Source organism: Oryzias melastigma, linkage group LG7, assembly GCF_002922805.2.
Source record: "Oryzias melastigma strain HK-1 linkage group LG7, ASM292280v2, whole genome shotgun sequence".
NCBI lineage: Eukaryota > Metazoa > Chordata > Actinopteri > Beloniformes > Adrianichthyidae > Oryzias > Oryzias melastigma.
This window is the reverse complement of record NC_050518.1, coordinates 29,873,961-29,885,209: the sequence shown is the minus strand read 5'-3', so window position 1 is coordinate 29,885,209 and position 11,249 is coordinate 29,873,961. Positions and strand designations below refer to the sequence as shown.

The 11,249-nt window shown below is 40.3% G+C and overlaps 1 protein-coding gene across 1 annotated transcript in view; it reads left to right on the top strand.

Moving 5' to 3' along the window:
* LOC112158603 (kelch domain-containing protein 8B) overlaps nucleotides 1–11,249 on the top strand; it is a 200,920-nt gene that overhangs the window by 39,537 nt on the left and 150,134 nt on the right. The window contains exon 2 of the mRNA XM_024292026.2: nucleotides 9,080–10,248. Within this exon, the coding sequence (XP_024147794.1) occupies nucleotides 9,858–10,248 (391 nt within the window). The 5' untranslated portion in view covers nucleotides 9,080–9,857. The remainder of the gene's footprint in view (nucleotides 1–9,079; nucleotides 10,249–11,249) is intronic.

Sequence of the window (11,249 nt, the reverse complement as noted above, 5' to 3'; positions counted from 1 at the left end):
TCTCGCTGTGAGGCAAGAGTGCTAACCACTGCGCCACCGTGCAGTCCCTTTTAAAAATCAAAAGAAGTAAATGCATTTTCTTTAAGAACTCTGAACAGCTTCTAGACACTGTTGTGCATCAGGGTAAAACTTAATAAAGTAAAACAGATTAACTACAAATCCATTATTGCATTGAAATGATGAGCATTTTTCTTCAAACTCAAAGAGCCACAGTGAGAGATGAAAGAGCCGCATGTGGCTCTTCAGGTTGCAGACCTCTGGGTTAGGCAGTGTGGACAACTTGCAGCTACATGCAAATATAGAAATTTACATTTGTAATGGGCAAATTCTGGTCAACAATCACCCCATAAAACCTGTTCAAGAACTGTGTGAAGGACCAGGAGCACCTGGAGGAAACTCCAGGTTCTTTCTGTACCTTGATGCACACAGCTCTCCACACTTTTGATTTAATTTCTTCAGGTTCATCATAGAGATGTGAGATCTTCCTGAATATCGCTCTCCTCTTTTCTGTCATCTTGTAAAGTAGTTCTTGTCAGATCTGAGCGTTCATGAAGTTGAAATCAAGCCTTTTTTTTGTTCCCGTCACTGAGCTCGTTTCTCCGGCTCTTCTTGTCGACTGACTATATTGGGCTGTCAGCATGTGTTGCTGGCAGAGACGGCACACCCCGGGGACTCTTGGTCATAGTCACATCTGCCATGCACGCTCCACCACGGCACCACTCACAGCTGATAGAAAGAGAATACAATAATCACTAGCAGATGCGAACGGGGAGAACAAAGTGTTCCTTCTGGCCTTCTGGTGTTATATAACTGCAGCGGCTGTGATTTTACAGAAGTACCACAGTGAAGTAAATATTGGCTTTAAAATGACTTAATGTTGGTGTCATCCAGCAGAGAATAAAAGGGATTTTTGTGCTGATGTAACCTAGTTTTCTGACAGAAACAGAAGCTAAACTAGAAGTGTGAGACTATCTGTTTATGGAAAACTGGAGGTAAAAATACACACATAAATACACGGCTGCCATGTACCTGTACGCTTCTCTCTCTGGGGTTTTGCTCTGTAATGAAATGAGGAAAAGAAAAACATTTCCCTGCAAAACCATCCAAGTACAAAATAGTTTAAAAACATTCCTTATGTGTCTAAAATTATACAGATTTCATAAGTGGTGCAGTCAGAATTACGTTTTTATCTTTAAAACACAATTTTACCAACCAATAGTTACTAGAGCCTTAAGCTTTAATCCCAACTGCCCTTACAGGGGGATACGGGCTGTTTTCCAGCAAAAAATTTACAAACTTGTGAACAACACACAGGGGGCCGCAATAATATAATGACAAAGTCGAAGATGTAAAGTGAAAATATTCATGCACATTTTTTCTGCAAACTTGCTGTGAGCGACAGGTCACGTATCGAACACGTTTAAAACACGGGTAAGTAGGGGAGAATGCAGAATGAGCAAGGACCCATTAGTGCTGTTCACGTGCGTGCTCTATTCAGCCTGTTAGAAATACTGACATATGTTACTTTACTGGACATATTAAGGTCTTGACGTCACCCGTAGAAAACGCCGTACCTCCAGCCCTCGTGACATGAGGTCACAGCCTTCTTCGTCACTTTCTGATCATCTGCTCCCATTTTGTAACCCATTGACAGTGATTGATCAGTCAGTCTGAGTCTTGTTTTTAGTGGAACTAATGTCGCCAGTCATAAGTGAGCTTGTTCCGGCTTGTTCGAAGACCATAACCCCCTCACTGAAAGCAGCTCGGGAGAATCTGTCAATCAAACATTTGAGGTGGGGCCATGCTTTTACTGAGGCATCTGATTGGTCAGTTTATAACTTGAATAATTTGCGATAAAGACAATGTGTATAAGTATAAAATTAGAATTAGAAAGAAGATATTAGGAAGAAGGTATTGAAGTAAGAATGTTTTTTGACACTATAGAATGACGGAGAAATATTTCTATTTCTCAATAGAAGTCTTTGGGATTTTGACCCTCTTGGAACCCGCGGATACCCCATGCTAGCAGCATTCCATTTCACCTTACAGATACCTCATGGTAGACTTACAACACGCAGAACAACGTTACATTCCATTTTCAAACCTCCTTTGATGTGGCCTGCACTCTCCTTAACCCTTGTGGGGTCCAGATGACCCCACTCAAACATCAACATACCTAGGATAGCACAAGGGTTACGATGCGTCCTCTTCATGACCGTTCAAGACCCAGGACAACCAAAAAAACCTCCCAGCACCCTTACTGGGAGTTTTTCCCATACAGGAAAAGACTGTATGGGGTCAAGCCCCATACAGATGAGTGGGGGTTGCCAAAAAACAGTCACATATCCCAAAATGCCACAGAACGGCGACCTAGATGCAAGGTTTGTAGCAAATGTTTTACACGCCACACGGTGGCCATGGAGGTTTTATGAAAAAAGTTAGAATTTTACAGCGATCGGACGATTTTTCTCTAAATGTTGACATCTGTCAATGGCCGCTTGGGCACATTTCGAGGTGGGGCGGTGGGAGCCCATTTACAAGTAGGAAAGACGCCATTATAAAATTGGATGACAGCTGGGTGGCCACGGGTCGAATTGCCGGCAGCTCTGATTGGACGATAAGATAGCAGCCATCCATATGAAGGGCCACCAGCTTCCCAGTAGCCTGAGGATGCATAAAAAACGGGCCATTGTGCATGCCTGACAAGCACCTGACTACCACCGTTTCATTCATGACCACGGCAACAATTGTCAACAAAAAAGATTCTGCCGGTGCCTCCCCATTGCGCAGTTGTATTTGTGACCGTACAATAAAGCTTTAAAGACCCACTCCAATGAAAATCGTCTTTTATTTGTTTTTAACTTGTTCTTGTTGTATTATTCTCTGATAGAGGACCTATATAAAATGATTTACGATTAAAACTGTGTTTCTGAGAATTTCTGGATTCAAATCGCGTTGGATCAGAAAACAGGATGCTAGAAAAACATTGAGCTAATGACGCGGCTACTGAAATGGCCGTTCCAAAGTCTCTCTTACTACTCTGCTCCTCCGCCCCCCTACATGCATTCATTTTCCGCGTCTGAGCTGGCCTGTGGATCAAAGCTTTATGGCTGGATTGATCCAATATTGCTCGCCATTATATTTGCGCCGCTAATGCTAGCTTGGGGCTATAAGCTCGCACACAGAGCTCCCAGCTGCAGGCAGGGGAGGTGGGCGGGGTTGCTTCGAGCCAACAGTCACGCCCACAAGCCAGAATTATATACTGCCGTTGGACATAAAATATGTCTTAAAAAAACTACAAAGGCTTTTTGATTTTGGCTAAAAACTGAAGAATGATAATTAAAAGGCCAGAGAAGTTGCATTACCTGCAATAATGCTATTGTGAATGCTTTTTGCTGAATGTGGTTGCTGAAGATGCTGAAGGAATGTATTTTAATTGCTAAAGAATGTCATGAATGCGCTGAACGTTTTGATGTCAAACTTGCATAATTTACATAAAGTGCACGAAGATTTTGAAACATTTCAACGGAAAAAGTGCAACTTTGCTAAAATAGCAAATAGTAATAGTTAGCTTAACTCACAATTAGCCCAAAACACCTCAGTAGATGCTAAATTAGCCAAAAAAAAACTAACATATTGCTAAAAATATTATCTTAGCTCAGAATTGGCCCCAAAAACCTCACTAGATGCCTCTAGAAGACTAGATTAGAAGACTTTAGAAAGTTGGCGTTACAAATGAAAGGATCAATAATACGCACTCAAACAAATCACAGCAATGGCTCAGACTTTAGCTAAGGCCAGGAGGCTAACGGTCCAGATTATTTGAGGAGCTCAAGATTTTCATTCGAAATATTGCTTTTGTTATTGTTGCAATAAAAGCTTGTATTGATGTTTTTTAAGTCTTTGTTAATAATGATGCTAATATTGATTAATAAATTAAGGGACAAAGTTTTTTGCTCTGGGGGAAGTTGCATCACACAAGCTTGAGTTGAAATTTTTTTAGATTTATTTATGAATCATTTTTGGCATTTTCTCGGAATTGTTAGAAAAACTTCACCGGGATTGAGTTTGTCAGAGACGGTTTGTTGGTCCAGTCACCTCTGCCGCTGAGGTCTTTAAGAAAACAATTAAATTTGATCAAATGGACCTCCAGCAAAGGTCACTCCCCACTGAAACATTTGACGTCCTCCCGTAATGTGCAGGTATGGACGCGCAAACTGACTGGCTCTGCTTTCATTCATCCATCGCTCTCTCTCCTGAAAGGTCAGAGCGTCCTCTGGGTACAATTGAGCCGCAGAAAAGAGCGCAATTAATTATGAATATTGTTACACTGAATGAGTGGGAGAGCAAACCTGAAGGTCGCCCAGGAAAAATGAGAAATATTGCAGCTGAAAGATGCTTTTGCTGTCAGTCCTAATGTCATGTCATAGAGAAACACGTTCACATTAAGATGCTGGTTGTACGAGCTCCATCTACACTTTACATTAAGAAGACAAATGTTAGAGTGTATACAAAAATCCATTACATAAAAAGCCTTACTCTTATTTTCATCATATTAAGTATTTTCCAGCTTTTCTTGTTTAATTTTAAACTTTTTATGTTTGTATGGAGTGTCTAAAACTGTCAACTTGTATATTGTTTTATCCGCATATTTAATTTGTTTTTCTATTTTTAAGAAAATATTTATTTTTTATCTCTTTACTGCTCTTTCAGCCTTTAGCTGTTTAAGATCTACATGGAGATCTACTAATGTAACATCCATTCATACATTTTTCACATTCGTTATATTCTATACTTTGAGATATTTGCTCCATATCCTCAGGGTCACGGGGTCACTGGAAAGTCAGTCTTCATTTTGGATATTTTACCTGTTCATCAAATGGCATTTATCAGTTTATCTAAAATACACAAATTCTTTATGCTATTTAATGTCTTTTTAACCCTTCCTCTCGTTTTTCTTTACATCAGGGGTCTTCAACTAAAATTTAAAGAGGTCCAGTTAGGAAAAAGTTCTTGAAGTTAAGGTCTGAAGGAAAAAAAGTATATATATTCAGTGTAATATACTTTTAAGTAGCTGAGGATTAATGAGACATCTGAATGTAATTACTAGCTGATTCTCACTACTAATTAATTCAGTACAATTTAAAACTTTTTGACAGTATTTAATGTCACATAACATAAAACACATGGAACTGTGCGCCACACACACACAACAGGAACACTACCAGAAAATCTGCTGACATCGTCAAGAAAACTAGATGAAAGGAGGATCCACCAGCCCTCATTAGCTTCTTCCACAAATCAAACACCTCCCAGGAAGAATGTACATCTGAACTAATGTTTAAAGTTTTTCAGTCTGTCAGAGTTGCATCTCAAAACTCCACACAGAGGAACATTGTCTCTGCTCAAGTTTCTAAACAGATTCCTGACAGAATTCAGTCTTTCTCAAGGTTCAAGGTTTTTTATTTGCCATTATGCAACAGCGTACATTGAAACATATTGGAATTCAGGTGCAAAACTCTCAGAGTCACTGTTTGGGTTAAAAAGTAGGATTTCTGTACAAGTTTAAATAGTATAGCGATTATGAAATATGTACATTTGAAAAAATAGAACGATAGAAAGTACAAAAAAGTGTAAAATAAAATGATAAAAAGTACAAAAACAGCAATTTAGAGAGTCTGAAATATTGCATGTTGACCAATTTGAGAAGACATGTTGCACATATATTTTTAGTGAGGTAGTTTTTTTTTTACTGAGTAAAATGACTTAATGTCTCTTTTACATGTTTCTCAGTTCAGAAACATCTTCAGGTCGGCAACTTTATTGGATTGTTTCTTCATTCTCTGTGAAATGTCTGTAGCTGCTTTAAATGTAGACTTTATGACTTTATATGTAACTTCTGAGATGCAATGAATAAAAAAAGCAAAAACAAAATGACACAAGTGTCATAAACTGGTATTTTGTAAGTATAATAATTAACACAAATCCATCATGTCTGTAACTCTATTATTGTGAGATTATGTGAAACATTCAAGAATCTGTTGCCACATATTTTGCATAGTGATTTGGTACAACTGTCTCCATAAATCAATATCTGGAGGAAGACTCTTGGTTGTGTCTGTAAACAGCAACTTTATGTTGAAAGCTTTTCTTCAGGTTTCTCACAGGCTCCCCTCTCCCCAAAGAAACTCTCCAAACATGTACGTGTCCATATATGATGACTTGAAGTGAGAATGTGTTGCAATGACAGCAAGAGCTGCACCATTTAAAATAGAAGCGCCATCAGGTCAGTTTTGTGTTGTTTCAACATCTGGGTCCAGATCTGGACCGCGAGGTCCGACCGTTACTGACCCCTGCTTTACATATTCAGCTGTTTTAAACTATTTTTAATAGAAAAACTACATGTTTGGACATTGCTTTTCATATCTAAATATATTTAGAAGTTTTTTTGTGTAATTTTTTTGTTGATTTATTGTTATTTTTTTTATTGAACCAATCATATAGGTTGTTTTTTTAGTCCAGATCTCAGAGGTTCCAGTCTGTAAAAGTCTGTCCTTATCCAAAGTTACACATTCCTTAATGTTCAGTTTAAATAATCAGACAGAAGATGTTTTTTTTTCCTTCACAAATTTCTAGGTTTCATGTAAAATAGAAGAAATGGATTTAATTCTTTATGTGGGATAATTTTCAAATGAGTGTTTGCTGCTTGAAAACTATGAAGAATTCTTTGGTTACTTTAGAACTCAGTTTTCTAAAGTTCTTTATTGGAATCTGAAACACGTTTAAAAAGAATCTCTTGACATTTCATGTTCATGTAATTGAGAGAAACAGGAAAGTGGTTGCAGAAACCAAAAAGGAAATGTGAACCTCCTCAACACTCGTTTAGTAACTTTTCCCTGTTTATCATGAGTCCAGATCAGGGCACCGGATGTGTTTATCTTATTAGAAACAGATCCAACAATTCCCCTTTGAGAGCGCGCTCAGCGATTGTGTGGTGGACTCCCAGCCAGCAAACCCCTGGCAGCGTGTGAGCGAGCTGCCATCTGCTCAACTGGTTGTTTGCAGGAGGCCAGAGAGGCAAGAGATGAGCTTAGTGAAGCTTTAACCGGCTGGTGGAGGCAGAACAGCAGGCCAGACTCACGCAGCACCGGATGGAGCCATCACAGAGCGAGGAGAGGACGGCGAGGAAAATGTCGTTATCTGGATGCAGAAACCAGGAAGTTGAAGCTTCGTGTTTGTTGAATGGACTTTAGGCTGTGCTGAAGTGAAGGTGATGCTTTCAGATATCCATGGTCTGAGTCTTAAGGTACATTTATGGACAGATGTAAATGTGAGCTATGGGGTGTCAAGCATTTAAACAGTATGTAAACCTGTTTTAAAGGGTTTGTGGAAATGTATCGTTTATAAACTGAGCAAGAACGATCGAATGTTAGCAGCTGCGCTTGATTCAAAAGACTTTAATTACAGTTCATGTTTTTGTGAAACTGCTTTAATCTGTTATAATCATTTTTTTTTATAGTCTTTTCTATTTTTTTAATCTTCACTCTACTGTGCTGGGATATTTGATAATGTTGAGGAATTACAGTCATGACAAACGTCAGAAAGGATGAAGTGGGTATTTTTTGATCATGTAAATTGTAAAATGTATTAAATGTTATTTTTTTAGGAACTAGTCCATCTTCAGAATACCATAGATTAATAAATACCCTGTGTAAAGTTTTTATATTTGTTAGATTTTTACTTCTGCAAAGGGGTGACATCATAGTTGGTATTTAAAAAAAAAGCAAACAAAAAAACTAAAAAGTTTACAGTTTTTGTAGAGCTTTCTGAATTCCAAAATCAAGTGCCCTAGAAATTTCCCAGAAGTCTTTGCTAAAAAGCAGTGTGCACCACATTGGCGAATATAGACCACAACAATTTTTGCAAGAAAAAAAAAAGTGGGGCTCTCCAGGGTTGGGGTCCCACATTGGCCCCCTGGTGTGGCGGGGGGGTGTTCTTCTGGCTGGGCCGGAGCTTTAATTCTTGGTGCTCCAGTTCCTCTTTCCGCTCTGGCGTTGGGGGAGGGGGGTGTGATACAGGTATGTTTGTAACATTTGAATGTGTGTGTGGACAGGCCCCGCCCCTTTTGACTAGCACTCCCACCTGAAAGCAATAATGCTAATCCTCCAGCATTATTGCTTACCAGCCAGCAAGACCAAGTGGGTCCAAATGTTGATTCTGACCCGGAGAAAAGAGGCTTTTCATATTGAATTTCCGCTTTTTATGATTATCTATTTTTAAATATTATTTATTAGCTTTATAATTTATTTATTTATTTTTACTCCAACACAGCTACTATAATTGGGTAAGCACTTCACAACTGTAAAGTGTTTCGTATTAGAGTAAAGCTGATTTTCTGTGCTTCAGAATCCATTGGATTGTTGTTAACTGTTTAAAGAGGTGAGGGGTTAGTGTTGTTGAAAGAATGCTAAAAGCTTAAAGCTCCGGTGTTAAAAGGTTAAACGAAATGAGACCAAAAAAACCAAAGGGGGATTTAAGACAAACACACTTGAGGGGTAAACAGTGCTCTGCATAAAGGCAGAACTGGCAGCTGACCGTTTTTTAGAATCATTTGAGTGTTATTCAAACTTTAACGACTTTAGTCGCACTTAAATCCCTCAGAACGGGTGAACAGATTAATTGTTTTTAGCCTTTATTTTATGTTGTCAGATTTAACAAGAAACTTCTTTTGTCTGTTTTCTTGTCGTTGTCTTATCTGCCGGAGTAACGTGTGTAGTTGTCCTCACTGGTTGTTTTAATGACATTAATCTGAGTTAGTGACAATAAAACAAACATTTAGTTTTAGCTGCATAAAGGGACTTGAGAGCATCATTTGCTGAAACCCATTATTCCTTATAACAGCGATTTATAATGTGAGCTCATTTAGTGCTTTCATTTGTTGTTCTGACTCTGAAACTGAAAATCTCTCTGACATTTCTTCAATTTGAGAGGCGATGCTGCAATTATTCCGACCTGTAAACATACGTTCTAATCCGCTGTTACCCTCGTCTAAAACTGCGTTCTGTTCTTTGTTTTCCAGGTTAGCTGGTGACGGAGGAGCCTGATCCTCTGTGAGGCTGCCAGCGAGCCGTGAGCCGTGCGGTTCAGAGATCCCTGCGCTGCAGTCTCAGCAGCACTCCGGCGGTTTCCTGTTTAATTAAAGCGGAGAGAACTTTCTCTGACTACAAAGAAGAATTCAGTTAAAAAGACACTTTGCTTAAGGTTCCTCTTTGTTGTCGCTGAAGGATCTATGAGGTTTGTTCAAACAGAATGGAGATCAGCTGAGGAGGGGACGCCTGGCCTGAATAACTGCCTCTGTCTGAAGACATAAAACTGAGTTATAAAGGCTCCTACTTGGATTATTGGTGGAAGACATTGTTCTCTAACTGCTCCTCTGCGGCCTCCTTCTTGTTCTGGATTCTCTTCTCCGGCTTGACCTCCTCGTATCTTCTTGTTTCTGGACGGAACATGCCAGAACTGAGCTCTGAATTAAAATAAAGCAGAGGAAGGAGTGACAGAGCTGGGGAGGAAGGAGTCTGAAGGGCAGATGGCTCTGAAACACTAACATCTGGATGAATAAAACATGTGAGCAGAGGGGGGTCGTGACATCTGGATGAGAAATGAATGACTCTTTTTCCACTTCTCCTTCCTGGTTTCTCATCTTGCTCTGCTCTTGAGGACTAACATCTGTGTTGGGTTCCCCCTCATGTTTTTGCCCCTGTGGAGTTCTGATCACACAGAAACCAGCGTCTTTGCCCCCCTCCCTCGTCGTGCTCCGTCTGTGTGATGGTGCACCCCCTCCTCTCGGTCCAGGAGACATGCCTGTGCTGGAGATGGCAGTGAGTCCTGTGAAGTCCCTGCAGTGGGAGCAGTTCCCCCCCATGTCGCAGTGCCGCGTCTACTGCACCACCGTCCACCACGAAGACTCGCTGTATGTGGTGGGGGGCTGCAGCGAGACCGGCATGCCCCTGGACAGCGTTGAGGTTCTGGACGTGGAGAGCCAGACGTGGAGCCAGCTTCCGCCTCTGCCCAGAGCGCGGGCGGGGGCTTCGGCTGTGGTGCTGGGGGGCCAGGTGATGGTGCTGGGGGGCATGAATCAGCAGCAGACACCTCTGGCTTCTGTGGAAATGTACCACCCCGACGAGGGAAAGTGGGAGACGAAGGCCAGTCTGGGCCAGCCGTCCATGGGGGTCACGGCGGTGGAGAAAGGTAAGAACAGTGATGGAGTCTGTTTGTGTGAGGAGAACTTCAGACAGGAATCAGCTGAAGTTCTTAGATGTTAAAGCTTTGCTGTTTAGTTACGTTCACACTGGGACTGTAACGCACTAAACGCAGAGTTTAGCTCATGGTGCTCACACTAGAAAAGCAGGGAGGGGCTTCTCCTTCTTTTTTTCTACTGTTCACTAGCATACAGTATGTCCACAATTTTATAGCATTAAGCTGTTTAGGAAAACAGTGTTTACAAGGGATGTCCTGAATCAATAACGTAGTTTGAGACTCAACCAGTATTGGATGTTTTCTCCCGATCAGGATCTGGGTTTTCTCTTTGATTTCTATTTCAATTAGCACTGCATAGGGCTGTAATGGATCACGGATAGAACATAGTCCATGATCAGTAGCCACGGTTCAACACACATGGACCGCAAAGTTTTTCAGATTGTTTTGGCTAATTAAGGCTTTTTAAAAAGTTTTTTTAGGCTGTTTTGGAGTTAGGCTATTATTTATAAACTAGCTTTTTTGGTTAATAGGCTTTTTTTTGTTGTTTTTTAGGCTGTTTAGCAAATATTTCAGCTACATACTAGCTGTTTTGGCTAATTTGGTCTTTTTTGAAATAAGCTTTTTAGGCGGTTTTGGAGTTAGGCTAATATTTACACGCTAGTTGTTTTGGCTAATTTAGGCTTTTTTCAGTTTTTCAGGCTATTTTGAAGTTTAGCTATTTTTTTCAGTAACATGCTAGCTGTTTTGGCTAACATAAATTTAAATTCATAATTACCGGTATGTTAAACAGTTACGATTTTAAAGCTTTACAAATGTACTTTTAGAGTCTTCAATGAATGTGTATCCCGTCCGGCCCTCGACCGATGGTGCATTTTGGATTTTGGCCCCTTGTGCGATTAAGTCGGACACTCCTGCCGTAGGGGAAACATTCGGATTCAGCCCAAATGTCTGTATTGGTTTGTCTTAACGCAAACAACGACCTACAAGGGCAT